Source organism: Prionailurus viverrinus, chromosome C1 (genome assembly GCF_022837055.1).
Source record: "Prionailurus viverrinus isolate Anna chromosome C1, UM_Priviv_1.0, whole genome shotgun sequence".
NCBI lineage: Eukaryota > Metazoa > Chordata > Mammalia > Carnivora > Felidae > Prionailurus > Prionailurus viverrinus.
The window spans coordinates 158,826,936-158,850,882 of record NC_062568.1 but is presented as its reverse complement, the minus strand read 5'-3'; the positions used below and the strand labels follow the sequence as shown (position 1 = coordinate 158,850,882).

Below are 23,947 nucleotides of genomic sequence, written 5' to 3'. Positions count from 1 at the left end.
CGTACGGGAAGGGGAAAAAATAGAGATACAAGGAAAAAAACTATAAGAGACTCTTAACAATACAGGACAAACCAAGGGTGGACAGAGGGAGGTGGGTGGGGGATAGGCTAAATGGGTGATCGATATTAAGGAGGACAATTGTTATAAGGAGCATTAGGTATTATATGTAAGTGATGAGTCACTAAATTCTACTCTTGAAACAAATATTACAGTATATTTTAACTAACTAGAATTTAAATAAAAATTTGAAAAGAAAAAATGGATTAAAGACCTAAATGTAAGACAGGAAACCATTAAAGTCCTAAAAGAAAACTTTGGCAGAAAGCTCTTGGACATCAGCTTTCACTATATTTTTTTGGCTCTGCCTATTCAGGAAAAATAGAATATTAGCTATAAAAAAGCACAAAATCTTACCATTCACTACAACATGAATGTACTTAGGGAGTATTAAGTAAGTCAGAGAAAAAGAAATACCATATGATTTTACCTATATGTGGAACCTAATAAATCAACAACAAAAAAAGAGACATACTCATAAATACAAAAAGCAAATCGGTGGTTGCCAGAGGGGCCGGTGAAATATGTAAAGGAAATTAAGAGATACAAACTTCCAATTAAAAAGGCAACTGCACTTGGGGCACCTGAGTGGCTCAGTCGGTTATGCGTCCAACTTGGGCTCAGGTCGTGATCTCACAGTTCGTGGGTTCCAGACCCAGGTCTTGCTCTGTGCTGACAGCTCGGAGCCTGGAGCCTACTTTAGATTCTGTCACCCTCTGTGTGCCCCTCCCCGGCTTGCACTCTGTCTCTTGCTCTGTCTCCAAAATAAATAAACATTTAGAAAAAAAAAAAAGTAACTACACTTAAAAAAAAAAAAAGAGTTACATTAAACTCTTTAGGCCACTCTGATGAAATATATTTTAAGAGAGACACAAATCAAATCATATCAATAAATATTGATTACCTACTGTATGCAAAGCAATCATAAAGTTAAAATACTTAAACATGGGATTATTTAATTCTCAGCATGATCTAGCTGACCTATTGTTTATCTTTAGATATATTCCTGCTCTTAATATTATTAGTTTAATTTTCTATCCATTACATGTCATTCAATAAAATCTTGGCCAAATAGGCTTCAATAGTAAGCAAAGTGAATCTATTACAATTATCTTAATACTCCATAATGACCACCATTAACCTCAAGATGTCTCCCTATTGTAGGTAGCTTATACCCAGACTGAATTTTTTCTTTTCAGAGCACTTAATTATAATCACAGGATTGTTAATACCATCTTTATTATAATAGAGGAGTTGGAACTGAGTTTTATGTTTTCAAAGCACTTTGGCAGACATTATAAATGTTGATTGCTGCCAAATAAGCAGAGGGAGAGAAATGGCAGACTAGCTAAACAGTTCTTTTGGTGCCCCCTAATGCCCAAATCTTAGAAATGCATTACCAAGGGAATAATTTGCAATGCAAGGGGATAATTTGAGTATCCGTTCTTTTTAAAAAGTTGGTTATTAATTTAATATTTTCTTTCTTACGTTTATATTGTTAAAAGTTCTTAGTACTTTAGGTGGCATCTTATAATAGTCAGAATTTAGTTGATAGCTCAATTTTTTTAATGAAATTTAGAAATGTCTAGCAAGATTATTCAAACTGATAACTAACATTTACTTACCATTTGCAAAGTACTACTATGTATAAGCTTGCTTGATCTTTACACCAGCCATATTTAGTAGTCTATTGGCACCATTTTACAAATGAGAAAACTGAGGCATGACTTGCTAAATAGCACATTGCTAGTGGCTGATAGCACCTAAACTAGAACAGAAGTTCATCGATTTCTTCCTTTAACCAGTTATATCAAAGTGGAGGAGCAGCTTACTAAAGTATTCCACAAGTATAGGACCACAAATGTTCTCCTTTAAAGCCAAAGGTCTTAAACATCAGATGGAAGAAAATAGAAACCACAGCAACCCTACAATAAGTATAAATGTAAAGTCTTGGTTTCCTAAGTGGGCAGTGGGGGGGGGCGGGGAGCACTTAAAAGGCAAAACTGCTTTTTAGAATTAAATAGCATTGAATTAAATAGAATAGAATTGAATAGCATTTAGAATTAAATAGAATTAAATAGAATTGAAAATTTGCATCTATCCAATTTAATACGTTAGCAGAGGAACCATAATTTTTCTTCTGGTACAAATTTCTTCCAAGACACATTAAATGACAAACAGTGAATATGAGTTAGGAAAGTGCTAATATTAAATGTTTTGGAAAATTTCTTTTTTTTTTTTTTTTTTTTGGTTTGCAAAAGCAATGCAAATTTATTGCAATATACAACCCAGGAATAACTGCTGTTTATATTTTAATGAATTTAACGCCAGTTTTTTCTTATGCACATATGTTTTATTACTGAAGTATAATTAACATACAATGATATATTAGTTTTAGGAGTGCAGCACTGATTCAATAATTCTGTACAGGATTCAGTGTTCACCACAATAAGTATAGTCACCATCTGTCATCATACAATGTTATTACATTATATACTATATTCCCTATGCTATACTTTTCATCTCCATGACTTATTTATTTTATAACTGGAAGTCTGTACCTCTTAATTCCTTTATCTCTTTCATCCACCCACCTCCCCTCTGGCAACCACCAGTTCTTTGTATTTAAGAGGCTTTGTTTGTTTATTTATTTTTTATATTCTATATAAGTGAAATCATATGATATCTGTCCTTCCATGTCATTTTTCTTAATAAGTGGTGTTGTGGTATATTGTTTCATATCGTGATTTTCTTAGTTTACCTTGTTGAGTTAAAAGAAACTATTTAATGGCCACACAATGTATGGATGCACTATAATACATTTAATCATTTCCCTATTGCAACACTCTCTAGGTTATTTATTTTTTCCATTGTCAATAAACTTCTTAGAATAACTTTTTATATAAACTCTCCTTATGTATTTAGATTTTATTGGATCTAAGCTTAAGCACATTTTAAGATGCGTGATGCAAGTTGCCAAATTGCTTTTTAATAAATCTTTAATATTAATTGTTTTTTAAAAAGATATCTAAGAAAGGACATTCATTTAGTGATTCATGAAATATTCAATTAGCCTCTACCGTGCACCAGGCACTTGCTATGTACTAGCAGAATCTCAGTAAAGAAAGGAGACAAAGATCTCTGAATTTTAGAAAAGACAGTCAATAAAAACAATGATAAAAATATAAATTACATAGCACTATAAATATTTTATCTGCTTGTAAGAATCAAACCTCACAACTGAAGTTTGAATTGCTTCACAATCGAAAATATTAAAAGATACAGTTTCTATAATACTTTAGTTAACCAACTTGTTTGATAATGAGGCTTTTTGGCCAGCCAATTTTTCCCAGTAATTAAAGGTTTACTTATTTATGAAGAAAGACAGCCCAGCCAATAATGATCCCTCCATGCAGAAATTTGCTGTTTTACTCTCTAAATTCTGCATGTGTATATCACTGAATTGATTTATCTCAAAGCAATGTGTTTTCAAAATTATGCCTAGATAGTACTGCAGATCATGCAGTGGATATGGCTTATCCTTCAGACCCCAGCATCCTCCTGTATCACTTTTCTTGGTCTTTAAAAACCTAGTCCAAAAAACCCCAAACAAACCCATTTAATGTAAGAGTTAAATTATTCATTAGACTTATTCTCTTTTCCTTCCTTAGAGTATTTGGACTTTAATAGAAAAAAAGTCTTATACTAAAAAAAAAAAAAAATCAACCTCAGAATATAATATTAGACTTTACCAAACACACAGGAGAAGTTTCTCTAGATTAGAAACTCATATTTTTCTACCTGGTATACATAATGTATACAAATAATATGAAATACTAATATATAATATATATATTATATATTATATAGTATAATTTATATTATATATTATAAAATATATGTTATACATAATACATAAGTTATATATAAAATATATAAATATAAATAATATAAATAAATAATAGCTAACATTTATTGGATGTGTTGGGTATGTGGGAAGCATTTTGCATATGAATTGTCCTTTACTTATCACTAAAGCCCTATAAAATTATTATTCCAATCATACAGAAGAAGGAAATGAGGCTCAGGGAGATTAAGCAGTTTTGTTAAATGTTATAAAGCTGGGAACAGTAAAGCCAGGGCAGAACACATACTGTAAGTTTCTAGCACTGTAACTCTACCGGTCTCCTTCCTAAGACACCTAAGAGGGCCTTGTGTCAGCCTCCCCTCAGCCACCTAACCAAACCCTCCTCTACACATTAGCTAATAATAAAAGGATGCCAGCAAAAGTTCACTTTTAATGTAATGTTTGTTATGAAAATGCAACTACATGAGAAAGGAGGGACCCACTGATGCTATCAGCTAATTGTATATTGGCCTGAATACAAGATGTGGAAGCAGGTTTGGGTTATGGTAATGAAAATATAACTATAGGACTCCAGGGACCAAGAGAATAAAGAATAGGATGGGGCAGTCTGAGATGAAGACAAAGTATAGGTGAAAAGGTGTCTCTGTTAAAGACAGGACCACTACAGGGCAGTTCATAATGTGCTTTTCCAGCTGGTCCTGGTCCAGTAAAGTGTCTGGAAAACAGTGCTTCTTGAGTGGAGTCTGTGGACCATCTGCATTAGAAATGCTTGGGTACTAGTTTAAAATGCAAATTGCTGAGCCTCTAGCCACGTGAAACTTCTGCAGTAAAGTGTAAGAACCACTGCTCTAGAGGTTAGACACACCCTTTAAGAGGGAGAAGTGTCATGAAAAATGGCATAGGGTGTGGGCAGGAAATGTGGACAGGAAGGGGGAGACCAAATTGCCCAAGCCATTGCCTTAGTAATAGGGGTTTGAGGGGGTCAGAAAAGGGTGGGTACATGAGAATTTCAGGACATTATCTACAGTACTATCTGGACATCTCTGCTTCTTCCTGACCACCGCTTCGCTTCATGAGTTGCTTAGCACCCTAGCCCCACCTTGGCAGCCTAGGATCCCCAGAAGCACAGGATGTAGAATTGTTGTGCCTCTGCCTAGCCCCTGCCCTGCCTCTGGATATGAGGCTTCAGCTGAGGCTCTGAGAACCACTGAGGGCTGCTGAAGCTGAAGCTTCTAGACCACCAACCTGCAAAGTCACTGTAAAAATTCCTGGGGTTTTTAAGCAGTACAGAAAGAGCCCCAAAGGAGAAAAGATAATTTGTGAGTGTAGAAAACCAACACTAAAAATGTGAAAGTCAGTTCCCTAAATTCCATACTACTGATATACAAAAAGGTGAAAAGATGACTGCTAAGCCAGAGTGTTGTTCTACTCTGCTGCAAACCAATCTCTTTGCAATGAAGGAAAGGCATAGGCTCTATAATCCCTTTAATGACAAGTCAGAGGCCTGAGGGAAGGGCAGTCACATTTCATAACGATTAATTAACTTGCTTGAATTGCTACCTGAAGTAGGAAGGTTTCCCAGAGAAATCATATTCTTTTTTTTGACAATTCTCCAGAGGAAGGCAAGTATGAGCAAGATATTAAATCACATTGTGTTTTGTTCTCACAAAACAGCATTGGTTGTTCCATTACCAATGACTCCTTAAAAATTCTCGTTAACTTTTCAGAATTTTTAGGGACTACAAGAGAAAAAAAGAAAACTAATGTTACATCAATGGAACTAAATATAAGTGATATTAAATAGAACACAGATTAGAAGCTACTACACAGAACTGTACTTTTCAAAAATTGCATTATTTGTATTTAGGGGTTTCTGATTCATTCATACTGAGATGGATTATAAATGTGTACATTTATGGTTACTAAACAGGTTTAAACAGACAGTGTTCCCTGAAATACTAATCAGTTTAGACTCTTAATATGGATTTATTTAATCTTCTTCATGTCTTATCCCTAATAAAGAACCAGAGTTCTGTAGAATAAAAAAAAAATGCATAAGAGCTTTATAATCTCTGAGGTTCACAATATCCACTAATAAAGAATACAGATTATGCTTTTCTATGAGGAAGTAATAACCTTCAGTATTAGTTTCTTATTGCTCTTTAAACAAGTTATTACAAACTTTAGCCAAATACTATGTGGCTTAAAACAATACACATTTATTATTTTTTAATTCTGGAGGTGAAAAATCCAAAATCAGTATCACTGGGGCTAATGTCAAGATATCAGCAAGGCCATGTTCTTTCTGGAGGCTCTAGGAGAGAATTAGTTTCATTGCCTTTTCCAGACTTTAGAGGCCACCTACGTTTGTTGGCTTGTGGCCCCACCTTTCATCTTCAAAGCCAGAAGCATAGCATCTTCCAATCTCTTTCTCTTTGACTCTGACCCTACTGCCTTCTTGTAAGGACTCCTGTGATTTCATTGTACCCATCGCTATAATCTAGGATAATTTCCCCATCTCAAATCCCTTTTGCTATATAAATTAATCTATTCAAAGTTTCCAGGAATTGGGACATGTACACTTTTGGGGGGTAGGGAGGTCACTATTTGTCCTACCACATTTCCTCACCTAGCTACCCCACCACCTATTATTGCAATTTTTACTAGTCATTGTGATTTGGTGCCAGCAAAAGCAATCAAATAAATTCTCTCAAGCAGAAATATTAGAAAGATAGCTAGAAATCAGTAGGCAAACAGTCACAAGTAGGATACAAAAGAGAGTAGAAGCCAGAACCACAGCCAAAATTGTAGTCCGGAAGACTCTGGTGAGGACCCCATAGCTGGCACTGTGGTCACTAACACTGCCTGTCTTTTGCCCTGCCTGGACTCCCCGTGGTGCTACTGTTACCAGACCTTGCATATAGCTGCTGCTATAAATAATTTCCTGGAACTGAGTAGTGTGCCAGTGGAGAGAGGAAAGCATCTGTTCAGGTAGGTTTAGGTCATCTGCTTATAGCTACTTGCTGGCAATGGGGAGAGGGAATCTTTGTTCCATTGAGGCTTCCACAGTGGGAAGCCTTTCCTCCTTCTTACCTGTTCTAGGATGCCCACAAGGAAATATGTCCTGGTGCTGAGCAAATAAAAAGTGGTAAATGTCTACTAGACTATTTAGACTCAGGAATAGGCACATGCTATGCTTGGGAGCAAAGTGGTACTTTTGAAAAATCTTAAACTACTGAGTAAGACTCAGAAGCTGCCCATTCCTGCATATAAGGTTTTGTTACACTTTGACATCAGATCCATGGCTCTGTGTATTCTATGTGACTTAGGAAAATTCCCTGAGTTGGCTGCTGCTTTTCACTTTTTCCTCTTCTTCATCTTTTTCTTTAACCATATGATCACCATACATATATTTCTCACTTTCTCCTCCCTCTACATACCAAGTACTTAGAGTTTAGGAATATTAGCATGAAGATAATCCTGTGGATACGTCTAGGCACACCTTCCTATTCTTACTACACAAGGATGACATTGTAACTCATAAAATGATTCATCATTTGACTTGTTTTTCCAGATGTGGTAATGAGTTCGTTCTGACATATCACTTTCCCTGCCCTGGGCTTCTGGTGCCTATTCAATAGGTCTGGCCATCATCTTCTGCTTTGACGACTGACTGGGAATAGTGTCAAATCTTTATCTTTAGCCCAATAATGTTGAATTCCAACCCTAGAACTAAAATGGCCTGGGAAGACAGCACATAAACACCATGGAACATCTAAGATTGTTAGAAGAAGGAGATTAGAGAGAACACAAAAGGAGATGTTTATGTTAAGAAAAACCATTTGAAAAACATACCCTTGGTCTCTTTTAATAGGTCTCCTCTTGTATCTAGAGCCTACTGAAAAAAAAAAAAAAGTCTATAAACGTCCCTGTGTCAGCTCTGGTCAAAACCTTTAAGATGTAGGCGTTGGGTAGTGTGGCTTTGACACCATGATTGGCAAAGGCAAAAGTAAATAAAGAAGACTTATAAATGTCCATACTTATTCATCGATTACTATTAATCTATTAGTAATTCCACTAATAGAAATCTAGACTTAGTAAATAAGCAGAGATATGGAAAAAAGATTTATGTATAATGATATTTATCCAAAAACTAATTATAATAGTAAGAATTTTGAAACAATCTCAAAGCCCAATAATAGCAATAGCTAATGCTTATTAAGGTTTTAATTAGTGTAAAGCATAGTACCAAGTACTTGATATGAACTATCCCATTAGACCTCAGGGGTGAAGTACTATGTTATTATCCAGTTTTACAAATGAAGAAACTGGTCAGAGAGGGGTTCAGCAACTTACCCAGAGCCATGCAACTCCCGGAGCCAGGATTTGAATTGAGTTTTGTCTGAATCCAAAGACGGTGTTTGAAACCACCAAGCTATACAGTTTCTCAATAGGGGGATGATTGAATACCGTACAAACATGATGAAATATTAAATTGCTATGACAGTTTTGAACAGTTTTTAATAAAATGAGGAAATGTTCATGACACAATATTGAAAGAAAAGAAAAAACAAGACACGATATTTAGCTCATAAAGAGAATGATCTCCACTAGGGTACAGATATACACAAAAGACTGTTAAAAAATACATTAAAAAAGTGATTGCTTCTAGTTTGTGAACAAGTATAAAATTGCACTTTCTTCTCCATACTCTTTTATACTTTTCAAGCACCCTACAATTAGCATGCCTTGCTTGTATAATCAAAGAAAATAGCTGGCTTTCAGATGGAAGTTACTGTAGGATGGAAGATTCTAGGGTCAGTGCTAAGTGGGTCAGCCCAACCACAGCCCATTGTGGTATGGGATGGAGTCCTACAAGGCCAGGCAGTTCTCATACACTGTGGCCAGCCCCTGGAGGAGCAGTGGCTAGGTCTCAGCATGGGAGCAGCTGTTTGCAGGACCAACTCACCTGCCCCACCCAGAGCCATCCTGCTGCAGAAGTGAGGTTCTTAATTAACGGAGCCAGTGACCAGCACAGACCACATGTCAGGACTGGATGGGAATTTTCACTCTTTGACCTCTACCTAGGTGACTTTGGGCAAGTCATCTATCCTTTTTACACCTCTGTGTCCTATCCATGAAACGAGGACAACAGTATTTTCTAACTGATTTGGTTGTTGTAAGGATTAAATGACAGAAAACATGTTAAAGTCTAGTATATTACCTTGATCATAATCAGTACTGAGTGGTCACTTAAAAAGAATAATAAAACACACTAGGCAGACATAGAGGGAAAAGACTGAGGAGTCAGATTTCGTATCATCCCTCAGAAACAGATAAAATACATTATTACTAAAACCAAGAACTTTTGAGATTTGATGCAAATAGTCTAGCATCTGATGGGCCACAGAATGTAGTTATGTGCTTCAAGTTCTTTTCCAAGAATAGGAAACTACATTTTTTTGCTTAAAACTACTCTAAACTCCCTCTAATTTTCATTTAAACACACTGTCTTCAGCAAGACTAATTCTAAAGTCCAATACCAGTGTGTATAAGCTATATAAAAACTCTTACCAAATTAGAGATAAAGTGAGTTTCTGAGTATACCCAGGTATGTGTGGTGAGAAAAACAAGCAGAGACAGAATTGTCTCATTATGGACCTAGCACCACAGGTATTAAATTAATAATGAAAATATCATGAGATTTTTCTAGCACATTTGGTAATACGCTGATGATTAGAGCTGATAGAAACAATGTTTTTCAGTTATAAAGGTTCTGTGTGTGTGTACATCATTCTGTGTTTGTGAACCCTTTTCTGTGTTAAATGCCTGGAAATTATTTGAAATACTTGAAATACTACTGGCAAAGGATCAAGGGGATAGGATTAGGGATGGTTATTTTTCTCTCTCTTTTATTCTTCCTCTTAATTTTTTTTTTTCTCTATTAAGGTTACTGCTCTCATACTGATTAATATTAAGTACAATTTAAAAAGAAATGACCCAGCCACTTGGTGTCAGTATACCATGAAGAATATAGTCTAGTATGGATGGCTTCATTTCAGTCCTGTGCTTAAACATTTTGTCATTGGCTTGATTTCTTCTCTGACAATCTTATTTATAAATCGTCTCACTTCAGATATTTGATTCCTTGTGAAATTACCCTCTGATAATTATTTTAAATGTCATTTTAAATGACTTTAATCTAATTTAAATGAATGCATCCGGTTGATTCGCAACTCTGATAACAAAAAGGCCCTAAAGGATGATTGTGTTTATTCTATTAGGGCTAATAAAGCCCTAGTTAGATATAAACATTATTTTTATGTGATACAAATTAATAACTGAAGTTTCATTGCTAAATAACTACCTGTAGTTTATACAGCAGAATTAAATTAACCTGCATTAAAAGCCAACAGCACCACATATTACTTTTAAATAAAAATGCTACTTTTAAAATAATGTAAGTGAAAACAAAAATAATCTAGCAACATATGCTACAAACCCGTGATCTTGCCAAATTGAAAATTGTGTTACATTTTAATGTAATATTTTTAGTCTTAAAATTTCAAAATAATGTAGATGCAGAGTCCTGCTTGGGCTCCCTGGGAATGAACATAGCCTACAAAATACTAGTTTCGATAAATAAACCTGGCTGGTGACCACTGGGGCATAACCTTTCTCCCTCGGAGTCTGATGGAACCACATACTTGGGAACAAAAGAGACTTAGTGAAGCACTGAGAAACCAGAAAGAATTTCTGATTTGTTACAATTCACTGTTGCAACATTTTCCTCTTGCTATAGAGAAGACAGAATAAAAACACAGAAAAGTACTTTTGGCTCTTCTGATGTTTTCATCTTCTAGAATTCACTACCCATTGTTCTTAGAAAACTACTGATCCTGTACCTGCACCCAGATTGACCTTTTTCAAAAATTTCCAAAGGCCATAGGAACCTTTTTATTGAAACTCCATGATATTTTTTCTCAAAGAGAGTTGTCTGAGCCACATAGCTTGTTATACAAGCCTGTGATATCACGGTGGCAGTTAAGCCTGCCTCAAGTTGTGATTTCTCCCAGGCCCCACAAGTAATTCCTCAAAAGGAAGAATTTGAACACTGAAATCAGAATAATTGAATACATAGGGCTTGAGGCACCCTTGGGAATCCAGGGCTTAGAACCATTTTCAGGAATGTCTTCTGTCAGTTAGCAGAATAGTGTCCTTGAAGTCACCTCTGGCAGCTTTTAATTGTCAGGAGAAAGAAGCCGGGTAAGAAAGCTCCAGGACTCCTTTGAGTCCAGACTGAAAGCAGGTTAGCTGCCAAGGCTGTTCACCACACCCTGGTCAGAAGCTCTCATTAGCCGTGACCTGACAGTCTTTATGACTAGACAGGGCTGGCCAGGATCTTTGCCAGTGGGAAAGGAGCAGAGGGAAGTCATTAATAGCATTCCACCCCTGTGTTATAACCTCAAAGTGTCTGCTAATCAAAAATGAGCTTCTTACATGGAGCCAAGATAGTGTTCACCAACAGCATCTCAAAGATTGTGCAAAGGCAAAAGTGACACATCTTGGAGGCTCTTAAGGAAACTTAAAATTTATTGCATCATCTTTGGAAGGAATCAAGGAGAGACCAGTTATCGTGTTTTTTGTTTTTTGTTTTTGTCAGTGAATTAAATAAAGCTCCTTGGTATTTTTTGCCTAGAAGCCTCATGAAATTAGAGGATATACCTTGAGGTTTTATAAACTCAAGTTAGTTTTCATTGTCCTTTCAGTGTTTAGGATCTGACCAATTAAAAGGAGGGAAAAAGACACACATACTGAAAAGCTTTTGTTTTTATTCCACTTACAAGCCTATTAAAGTTTACTTTAATCATCTCCAAACAAGTGAAAATGGGTAATTCAGAAACTGAATAACCTGAATGCAACTGTAAGAAGTTCACTCTGTTTTCTTTTTGTTTAAGTCCCCCAGGTCACACTGAAATCATTCCAACATGATACTCAGAATTCTGGGCTTCTAATTGCTTCCATCTTTAAAGGACACGTTACCGCTGGTAAGAAAATACTACTTAGGTTTTTTGAGTAGTCTTTACCAATCATTCATTTGAACCCTTCAACTGAAAAATCATGTGCCAGGCATAAATTTCTTGCGAATAAGATATGCCATGAGCTTTCTGTATGGAAATTATCAATAAAGATCCAGGTAAAACTGAATTTAAGCAATGGTTTAGGTGGACTTTGCCAGCTTCTGCTATGGGTTGGATACATTTTCATTTCAATAGGTGCTGGGGCTCAAGACCCCAAAACTCCTAAAACAACAACAACAACAACAACATAATTTGAGTGTCTACCATGTGGTAGTTAGTTGTATACATTTGTTCAGTTTTCAAAACAACCAGGTAAGGTAAGTGTTATGTATCTATTTTACAGATGGGAAAACTGGAGCTCAGAGAGGCTGAGGAACTTGTCCAGGTTCACTATAAGTGACAGATCAAAATTCAAATCCTGTTTTTCAAATCCTGAAGCCTTTACTCTTTCTTTTGTACAAACTAGCTCCTGTTTTGTTAGTGTGATTCAACATTTTCCATTGATGAGCTTACCTAAATGTTTTAGGCATTAAAAAATTATGCCATCAGGTATGTGTAATGGACAAATATAACTCTAAATAGAAATTTCAAATTAAAAAACTTTAGGCATAACTATTTCACCACTGACCACTGGTAAACCACTTATCTCCCTGCATAGAAATCTGGCAGGAATAAGGGCACCTGGGTGGCTCAGTCAGTTAAGCCTCTGACTTTGGCTCAGGTCATGATCTCATAGTTTGTGAGTTTGAGCCCTGCGTCAGACTCTGTGCTGACAGCTCAGAGCCTGGAGCCTGTTTTGGATTCTGTGTCTCCCTCCCTCCCTCTCTGCCCCTCCCCTGCTCACTCTGTCTCTCAACAAATGAATAAATATTTTTTAAAAATTAAAAAAAAAGAAATCTGGCAGGTATAGTACCAGAATTTTTGCAGGTTACATTGACAGTCTTTGGACTTCCATTCATTTGTTTCACAAATATTCATTAAGTAACTACTGTGTGCCAGGCACTGTACTGGATGGGAAATCAGCAGTGAAAAAAATGAACAAAGCCCCTGTCTTCATGGAGCTTCCATTTTAGACAGTTGAGGAGAAAAACAAAGAGGAAAACAACAAGAAAAGAGTCAGGTGGCAGTTAAGTCTTATAAAGAAACATGAAGCAAGGTGAGGCCACTCTGAATTTAAACATGCAAATCAATAAGCCAAGTGTTTTGGCTCAGTACATATCCTTAATTACAGATGCCTCCCCAGGCCTGCCCCTCGATATTTCTGTGGGAACTGGGGAGGTCAGGAGCTCATGGCGGCCCTATTAAGATAGGTGTTATAGTCTCTATTTTCCAGAAGAAGAAATTTGAGTTTCAGCAGGCTCATAATTATGCCATGAGGTTACAGGGCTGGTAAGGGCAGAGTCCAATTTGAACCCAGGTATCTCCAGTTGTCTCTTGATCACTCTGCTCTATCGTTAGACCCCTATGCCTGGCTGCCTGGCCCCATGTTATTAGGGGATTCTCTAGTCTTTCCCAGGCACTAACCCCCAAGGGTATGTGGCACCCACTACCTCCCATTAGTTGTGTGAAATCTTCAGCAATAGAATTCTAGTCCTAGGAAAACATTAATACCATATCCCCCTAGCTCTGGAGCAAGCTAAGCTACACTGGCCCAACCCCTGAACACCAGTTGGTTTAAGGACAGGGGCCAGATAGCCTGGAGACCCCTAAGCGTATGGCAGGTGCAGCTGGAAAATAACAAGGGCAGGGCCAGTGAAGTGTGTGCCACATGGTAAGTATCTGATAAATATTTGCCAAATGGAGTGAGGAAGTGGGGAAGGAGAGTGGAAAGGAGGCCAAAAACCCATCATCACTCAGAACAAACTCCACTGTGGCAGACAAGTCTCAATTATAGTCTGTATTTGAAAATTGAAAATAGGATTTTTTTTCATGTACTAGGGAGAAAATGTGATGAGCCTAGTAGGTAACATGTGTTGAATATATCATATTAATTATTTAAGGATTTTGGGTGATTAAGCTTCAAAATGTAAGGAAAGCATTGCTTTTATAATAAAATATGAGTGCAAGATATATATCAATTTGCATTTCTTATATATTGTTTTAGGTTGTTTCTGTTTCTCAGCAGAAAAAAACTCATGAACAATAAATTTTGAAGAATGGTGACAAGTTGCACATTAACTTCTTTCTTGCTCAAAATTTTAAAAAGAAAACCCAAAAAACCTCAGCTGTGATTGTGGCTACCTTTAGGCTCTGTTACCAGCAACTGGGAATTATTACTTGTGTCAGACAAAACAAATGAGATTCATCATTAAACCCTTTTATATAAAATATGCATGCACAAGCTCAGAAAAATGTCTAATGCTGACCACAATTGCCAGAGATGCACTTCTAGAAACCCATTGGTACCAGATACATGCAGCCCAATTTTCTCAAATAAAAGATATTGTGCAGTTTGGAAGGGCTGTCACTGTACACACAGCCTAAGGGAAAGGTTAATTTTGTTCTCCCCTTCCTTTTTTTCCTTTGAGATCAATGACTTTTGCTTGGCACAGAGAGAACAATGATTCAGACATCACATGGACACTAATGCTTAGCTAAAATTATTTCTCTCTCCTTTCAGACAACAGGCAACAAGACATTGGATTTTTATTGGGAATGATCTTCTTTGCTGTCATGTTGTCGATTCTTTCTTTGATTGGGATATTTAACAGATCTCTCCGAACTGGGTATGTTTTCGTAGAATTTCTGTTTTCTAATTTATACCAAACCTAGTCAATTCAGTTATTTACTAGGAAAACCCATCAACATTTTTAATCGGAGAAAGACAAAAATAAAATGAGCAGTGTTTAATGATTACCAACCCATGCCAAACTCTTTACACATGTCATTGGTTTAATCCTCACAATGACCCTGCTGGAAACCCGAAGGTCTATTTTACAGATCATTTCCTTTAGGCTTCCAGAGGTTACGTGGTCAGCCCAAGGTCACTGAGCACTAACCCAGGAGCCCAGAACCTGCTGATATCACAAGTCATGTTTTCTCCTTCACTACACAGCCTGCTCACAGTGCCCTCAAGTTTATCTACAGTGCCTGGATTCTTTTTTTCTTTCTTTTTTTTTTTTTTTCAAATGTTTATTTTGAGAGAAAGAGAGAGAGGGAGAGAGAGAGAGGGAGAACATGAGTGGGGGAGGAGCAGAGAGAGAGGGAGAGAGAGAGAGTCCCCAGCAGGCCCTGCCCTGCCAGTGCAGAGCCCAACACAGGGTTCAATCCCAGGCACCGTGAGACCATGACCTGAGACTTATCCAAGAGTCAGACACTCAACTGGCTGAGCCACCTAGGCACCCCTGCTTTGCCATATTTAACGTGCGTACAGTTTTACTTCAGGGTGGCTCTCCCACTTACCTTGAATCTAGTGTGAGTGTTTCAAAATGTTCTGCCTCATTAGAGAAAAGCAGAGCAATAGAGAGAGGAGGAAAATCTGAAAAGACATTGAAGCAACTTCCCACTTAACTTTCTAAAGTAAGAGATGGAAATCTGCATCAGGAAGTTTAATCTTTATTATGCATTCCCCTCCCATTCCAGTTGATTTCCTCATCTCCTATGTGATTGCCTGAATCAATCCTAAAGTAAAATGCTTCTTCTAATGTGTGATATTTGTTTCCTAGAATTAAAAGAAGAATCTTATTGCTAATACCAAAGTGGCTTCATGAAGATATTCCTAATATAGAAAACAGTAGTATCGTAAAAATGCTACAGGTAACCAAACACCATCAAATAAAAACTAAGTGGCGGCTAAGACCAAAAGAGTAATCCAACAATTAGAGTAGAATTTCTGTTCAAATAAATAAATGTGTGTACATTTTAGCATAATTGTATAAACACATGTCAAAACAGAATTATACATATTTCAAATTATACTTAAGAGAGATAAGGGAATAAAGTTAAGGGAAGGAAAGAGAGAAGGAAGAAAGAAACAATGCTATTCAAAAGAGAAAAGCAAAGAGGAAGCTTGTGGGCCAAGTGTCAGTCACGTGATGGCCAAAAGCTGATGGCTGACTTCAGCGACAGGAGGAGTGCAGAAAAACTCAACAAAATGAGGCTTAAAGACACAAAGGGGCTTCTGTTTTACATGAGCCTGGAGAAGCAGGTGAGATCTGCTTTACTGCTGAAGCTCAATGGATTTGAGAAAATAAATATGAGAGGAAAATAAATATGGTGGTCTCCCAGGGGCGAGGCCAAGTTTCCATCTCAAAAAGAATAGAAGGGTGTGCTGGGAAGACCCTGAGGTAATAGGGGACTATGCTAATTATGGAGGAGCTGCTGATTCTGGAGAAGGGGAAAGGTTCTGCTATATGTGCTCCTTCTATTTTTTGGCATCCCGGTTTCATCATTAAGGGGCTCCAAACCCAGTAAATGGGACAGACACATCATCCAAGCACGGCCTTGCAGTGATATAAGTACAATGACAGAAATGAAACGAAACATGATGGGGGTATAGAGGAAGCATACGGAAGATGAGAAGGAGTCACTTAGGAGAAACAGAAAACATTCAAAACAGAGAGGGCAGCATGAGCAAAAGCACAGAGGTGAGAAACACATGTTTCAATGAAGTGTTGCTTTATTGAAAGGCTTGATGTGAAGAGTGGGTGGTGTACTGCAGGAATGGTGAGTAGGATCAGATCATAGAACTCAGACTTCATTCTGTTGACAAGGATGCTCAAACTTGTTTAAAAAATTTAATTTTAGCTTAGAAACCTTTTGTTCAAAAGATGTGAGGAAAACAAGAATTTATAAAACAAATAAAAGTGGCTTTGTTTGGAGCTCTGATGAGCCCATTAATCAACTCCTTACCCAACCCCAGAGATGTCCTTAAGATAGTAGTTCTCAGCCTTGGTGGCATATTGGAATCCTGATGTCTGAGCCACATTCCAAGATCTCTTGGGGAGGGAGGGCATGGGGAGACCCAGGCATCAGTATTGTCGAAAGCTTCCACAGTGATTCCACTATGCATCTGAGGTTGAGAACACTGTTAGGGATTGAAAACTACTGCTAAAGACAATGAGGAGTCACTAAGAGCTTTTCCACTGGAATAGACAAGGTCCTAGTAGAGAGGCAGAGGAGGAGGGTCAGAGAATGAGCATCATGTGGTGTGAGCAAAGTGTCAAGAAGCAAGGAACCATGGGGCTGACTACTTTTTAGAGGATATATAACATAAAAAGTGAAATGAGTCCATGGAATTTGATGAGAGGGAGGTCACTGGTGGGTTGAGAAGTGATTAGTAAGTGAGGAAGTGGAGGCTGAGGATGAAGACATTCTTCTAAAGGGAAGTAGAGAAAGGGGCTATGCTGACATATGGTCAGCTCTCACATCTCGTACAATGAATGAACAACAGTAGCCTCAGAGGGACATGAGTCAGAAGTGTGTTTATACTAAATTAGTTAGCCTTAAGAGGGACTACTACAGAGAAAGAGGGAATATTGATCCAACAAGACTATAAAGAAGAGGGGAGGGGATGCTCTAAAGGGATGAGGTGAAAAGGTTCACTTTGGGCTGAAGGAGGGATTCCTGTCTCTGTATATTTGAAGGAGAGAAAGGGTTTGCAGGTGGCTGAGTTTGAAGGCTATACTGTTACCTGCTAATAGTTAAGGGGTGATCTAGAACAACTAAACCCACACATATAATGAAGTACATAGGTAACAAGTCACTGAAGGACAAGCATATATCCACCAAACTACAGACAATAAATACTATAATCCTAATATTCTTTCCACCTGGTAGTTCTATCTTGTTCCCCCACTAATTATTATCCTAGGGAATTAGGGATTTTCTGTGACTCAGAGAACTGTCCTTGACCTTGTTGTGGTCAGATCTTCTTCCTTTATCGTCCTCACTCTGGAATGGTCTTCCACACTGTTGCTCCTCTGTGTCCTTTACTGTGGTCTGACTCCCACCCATTTCACTCAGTTGCCAGCCTGAAGTGCAGAAAATGCCTCCTTCTTTGGAACACAGCTACCTTGTATTCTTCATTTCTTATAGCATGTCTAGTTTCTTTGACTTCATCTGACTTTTGACTACATGTTTGCCCTTTCCAACCCAAACCTGGTAAGCTCCCTAAGGAGGTTGAGCCTGAAGAAAATTTGAATGACACTTCATGCTGCTTTGTTCAAGGTCTTCTTTTTTGCCAAACTTCCTGCCCATTCTGGGCTCCTGGTATTAGAAGCAAACCTTCAGATGAAGTTTTGTTTTCTGCCGACAGACTAAAAGGTGGTATTTTGGTCAGCTCAGACTACTATAACAGAATAACATAGACTGGGTGGCTTAAACAACAAACATTTATTTCTTGCAGTCCTGGAGGCTGGTTAAGTCCAAGATTAGGATACTAGCAGGTTGAATTCCTGGTGAGATCTCCCTTACAGATGGTCAGCATCTTGCTGTATCCTCTCATGGCAGAAGGAGAGATCACAGTCTCATGTATCTTCTTATAAGGGCACTAATTATATTCACGAGAGTTCTACCCTCATGACCTAATTACCCGCCAAAGGTCTCACCTCTTAATATCATCACACTGGAGATTAGGGCTTCAACATATGAATTTTGGAGGGACACAAACATCTCAGTCCATAGCAACTGGCTATAATTTTATAATTTTATAACTGGCTATATTTTTTGGATGGGAGTTATTTGCCTTGGGAAGTCAGCCATCAGCTGCAAGGCCTCAAGTCATTTTCTTACCCAGAAGAGTCATCAGGCTTTTATATCAATAAAAACCTTCTTCACTGATCCACCTGTTCATGTCTGAATTGTATAGCTTTATACAATTATACCCCTTTATAACCCCAGCACAATTTATTACTACTTTATTCAAAAATCAGAAACAAAACAGGATTCTTCTACCTTCCTTTCTTTTATTTAAGCAATGAGATATTTTCTTGTAGTAAGGCTCCATGATATTAAGAAATATTCCAACACATTAAACTTCCAAACTTTAAATTTTTTTTTCAACATTTATTTATTTTTGGGACAGAGAGAGAGAGAGCATGAACGGGGAGGGGCAGAGAGAGAGGGAGACACAGAATCCGAAACAGGCTCCAGGCTCTGAGCCATCAGCCCAGAGCCCGACGCGGGGCTCGAACTCACGGGCCGTGAGATCGTGACCTGGCTGAAGTCGGACGCTTAACTGACTGCGCCACCCAGGCGCCCCTAAACTTCCAAACTTTAAAAGGCACTGAAATAATATGCAAGACACATCATTCTCTTTAAAAATTTTAAGCCAAGACATGTGCTTAAAACAGCAATTATCTCTATTATTCCTTTCCTTCAGTCTCCTCATGGGAGAATTTAATAAAGATCTGGAATTGAGCAGGATAACAAAAGGAGGAAATTGTATGGGAAGAGAAACAGTATCAGAAGAGGGAGGGGAAAAGCAAAGCCAAGGGAAAGCAGAATTCCAGTTCTTCTTTAATTACCCAGTTAGCCCCTTTAAATGTCTTTTGTAAAATTAAACAAAAAAATCTTTCTTCCTAGGAAAAAAGTGAATTTACAGATAATAATTCCAGCGAACAGGTCCTATATGTTGATCCAGTGGTTACAGAGATAGAAATCTTTCTCCCAGAAGAACACAAACCCACAGACTATAAGATGGAAAAGAATACAGAATCCCTGGAGACCAGAGACGGCCTGCAAAAGTCACTACTCACCAACACTACAGTTGTATATATTCCTGGCCTCAGCCCTGGGTATAAACCCCAGATTTCAACTTTTCTCACTGGGGGAAACCATCTCAGCAAAAATGATGAAACAGCTTCCTCAACTCTCAAACCACCAGCTGATTCCATAGACCTCGGGAAAAATGCCATGTTTAAAAAATATCCTAATTTTGCTTTCCCTGTCTCAAGTATGAATTCACTAAGCAACACACTATTTCTTGAAGAATTAAGCCTTATTCTGAATCAAGGAGAATGCAGTCCTCTGGACATGCAAAACTCAGTAGAGGGAGAAACTACCATGCTTTTGGAAAATGTTTCACCCAATGAAACTCTTCCAGAACAGACTCTGTTGCCTGATGAATTCGTCTCCTGTTTGGGGATCATGAATGAGGAGTTGCCATCCATTAATTCTTATTTTCCACAAAATATTTTGGAAAACCACTTCAATACCATTTCACTCTTGGAAAAGTAGAGCTGCATAGTCAAAGTTAATATGGGAAAGCTGTCTTGCAATCTAAAGTTGGATATCCTCCTCAATATAAATTTAATTCTGCCCTATTTTTCAAAATTATAGAATTAAGATCCAAAGATGGAACATACTTCATACTCACAAAAGAAGCACCAATATTAGGTACACCTTCAAAAAGTATCAACTAAATCCTTTTTATTTTCCTCATTGCAAGGCACAGAATGGATCTCTCCATTACAAGAAGGTTAAATAATAGAAGATATGTGGCAGTGAAATAAATGTTGAAAATACTTCTTAAAAATTGAGATGTTAATGTTTGTTTGCAAGGGAGAAGAAAGTTTAATTTTCATTTTATGGCTTAAAATTTTCTTGAGTAGATAAAAACATAGTCCTCAACAACAAGATAGAAACAAGAATAGAAACAGAGAAGAAATTAATTAGCATGTTTGTTGTATTGTTTCTACTACTTTCCATTCAGGTAGTAGGGATTTGATTTTTCCTTATTTTGATTTTGGACTAATCAGGTTATAAAACAATGAAGTGAGGACATCATGAAACTGTCTTCATTCAAGTTAAGAGTGATGCATTATTGTCCTGTGGTGTAGTTGGTATGTTAATTACACTCTGATACAACTGAAATAGCAGATGCAATATCAGCAAGGTGTAATTATTTCTTTTCTGATCAACTATGCATTAGATGATGTTGAAATTTGGGGATTCAGAGGAAACGGTCAAGAAAGAATTCTGAAACATCTTTGGTGCAAAAAGGTGGTTTTATTAAAGTACAGGGACAGGACCCGTGGGCACAAAGAGCTGCACTGCAGTTGTGACGGGTGACTGATTGTATACCTTCAAGTTGGGGGGGGTTAGGGATAGGGTAAGTCTCTAAGTAATTTTGGAAGCAAGGTTTCCAGGACCTTGAGGGAGCTAGCTCTTGTTGGGAAAAGGTCATTTATTACTGTCTAGTAAAATCTCGGTCATGAGACCCTTCAGATGTATATTAGTGGGCCATATGCCTGGAGGATGACTGCTAATGTATATCTAGGGGAGATGGAGATAAAGGAAGTTTCCAAAGGAATTTCTGTATGTTTGAAGTAAACTCATAGGATCCTGGAAGTCGGGATAACGTTAAGCTAAGATTGCCTTTTGCCCTTAGCAAAATATTAACACCTAGGCTGTTGAGTTCCTAGAGGAAGGTCACTCTGCCTATCTCAAGGACTTGTCAATGGGCTGTGTTATAAGAAAATTTAACTATTTTCTTTTGCCTTTGTTCCCCACATAATTAGATATATGTCAGCAAAATATTGTTAAAACAGATATTTGCCCAAATCTGGGATGGCAATATTTGCCAAACATGCCATCGTCCCATATCCATATCTCCTGCAGACATCCTAACTGAGCACCACACACCTTTCTGCTAAGCCCTAAGGTGACCTCAGAATCCTCTCAATACAGTGCTTCTAATGGTTACACTCAATAAGGTATGGGACTAGAGATGACCTTTATCTGACAACCAGGTCAATACTGAAAGATAGGTGACCTTAAAATACGAGATGTGTGTTTTCAGCTGAGAGATGGTACTCAGCAGACTTCTCTATTCTGATTAATTTTTATGGTCCCCCAGGGAAAAAATTTTCTAATGAGCAGAATACTTTGAAAATAGGGTAGATTACCCACTGAATTTCTCTTTTCTAATCAGTTTCAACAGTAATATTTTATTATTCAGATTAGTTTATTACAACAAATTTGAGCAGTTAATCAAAAAAGGACCTACTGTGTGTTTAGCACATGGACAACCTATTTCATTTTTTTTTAGCTTTTTTTCTTTTCAAAATAAAAAAACAAACAAACCTAAAAGCAGTTTTATTGTCATTATGCGCCCCCATGAGGAAGATGACCACATACCCTGGTTTATTCTGATTTAAGGTCTGTTGCCCCAGTGCTAATTATGACCAGTGTACTCTTTCACTCTTAGAAGCATCCCATTTGGATGATAAATCATATGGCCATTCTATCTATGAAAACTATTTAATGTCCAGCATATAAGCCATTTGTCACAATTCACTTCTTTTTTTGCATTGACAATCTTTCTTATTTTATTTAGTATCATTTATTAAAGCCATTTTGCTCCAAAATGGAACATTACTATTCACACTGTAAAAAACCTATCCCTTGCTATGAATTTCTTTTTTGTTTATCCTAAAATATGTATATATTTGTTGTACTTTACATATTCTGGAAGGAGCATGTTTTAAACCATTAATGAAATGCTAATATTAAATTTCTTGACTTGTAACTGACCATATGCCTTTCCTTTATTCTTCTTTGAAGGGAGACTATAATGAAGAAAAAAGGCAGGTAGTATTTGGGATAGAGATAACAAAAAACTGAGACAAATCCCTGATGTTTACCAATAAGATAAAGACATCTGTTAACATATGATGAGTATTTTCATAGTGTATTTCAGTATAATTGTAATTGGTCTCACATCAAAAAAGCTTTTGTCAAGCTGAAAGGATTGCAGCATTATTTGATCTGTGTATGCTTCCATTTCAGTGAGTGTCTCCTTTAGAACTTCTTGTCCCCTGGAGTGTGAAGGAGCCTGTTTTCTCTTTCCAGGGTGTCTTTTCCACACCCACATCACTATTCAGCACAGAGAAGATACTTCTAGTTCCATCTTTGCCTGAAGATACTTCTAGTTCCATCTTTGCCTTTAGTCATTGTTGGTCCCAATAGACTAAAAACTGAGGCTATACCTATGATGGAGGCAATGTGTCTGCCACTGCCCCAACTCAAGGAAAATTTTAATGGTTTTATCATAATGCAACCTTGGTAAGTGAGCAAGGGTTTTCTTCCAATGGTGCTTTTATTCAACAAGTATTTACTAAAGTATCGAATGCCCCTACAATGTGCAGGGCACTTTGACCAATACAGACGTTAACAAAGCAAGCCAAGTCCCTGCATCCTTGGGACTTATATTCTAGGGGGAAAAAAACCAGACAGATCTTACATTTTTGGGGAAGAGGATGACAGTAGGGCTGGAGTCTTGGTCTCTTGTACAAGTTGCTCCTAACCCAAAGCCCCACCACCTCCCCTTTCTTAGCCAGAATCTTCTGTAGATTTTTGGGGGCAAGTGTACCTTTTTATCTTTCCATCTAACCCTTGGGCTTATTATCAACTTTCTTTCTCTGAGTCTACAATGTTAAGTTGTTGCTTCCTAAATGGTGATGCCATGCTTATTAGTATGGGTTAAGGAGGAGGAAGAAGAAAGAGGCAGAAAAAGTCCCTCAAGATACCATCGGAAGGGAAGAAGGGGAGAGAAATACAAAATAAAGCAGATTAATCCTCAGTGATGCTGAAGCAAGATGGAACACCAGTTCCAGACAATACTAAAGCTGATTAAGGGACATCCAATTTCCCCTGTTCTCGTATCCTCCTCACACCCTACCTCCCTTTTCTTTTCTATTTCTTTTGATATTTATTTATATTTGAGAGAGAGACAGAGAGACAGAGAGACAAAGAGACAGAGAATGACCAGGGGAGAGGCAGAGAGAGAGAGGGAGACACTGAATCTAAAGCAGGCTCCAGGCTCCGAGCTGTCAGCACAGAGCCCAACTCGGGGCTCAAATCCACGAGCTGTAAGAGCATGACCTGAGGTGAAACTGGACACTTAACTGATTGAACCACCCAGGTGTCCTACCTCCCTCCCTTTTCTTATACAGAAACAATAAAGGGGGGGGTACAGTTTGGGGGTGTTTTCTTGGTT

General features: G+C 37.7%; 1 protein-coding gene across 1 annotated transcript in view; it reads left to right on the top strand.

The window, feature by feature from the left end:
* The window catches only part of IL23R (interleukin 23 receptor), a 58,399-nt gene extending 37,985 nt beyond the window's left edge, over positions 1–20,414 (top strand). The window contains exons 8-11 of the mRNA XM_047871372.1: positions 11,884–11,973; positions 14,627–14,732; positions 15,672–15,762; positions 19,531–20,414. Coding sequence (XP_047727328.1) covers positions 11,884–11,973; positions 14,627–14,732; positions 15,672–15,762; positions 19,531–20,184 — 941 coding nt within the window. The 3' untranslated portion in view covers positions 20,185–20,414. The remainder of the gene's footprint in view (positions 1–11,883; positions 11,974–14,626; positions 14,733–15,671; positions 15,763–19,530) is intronic.
* Positions 20,415–23,947: the final 3,533 nt, after the last annotated feature.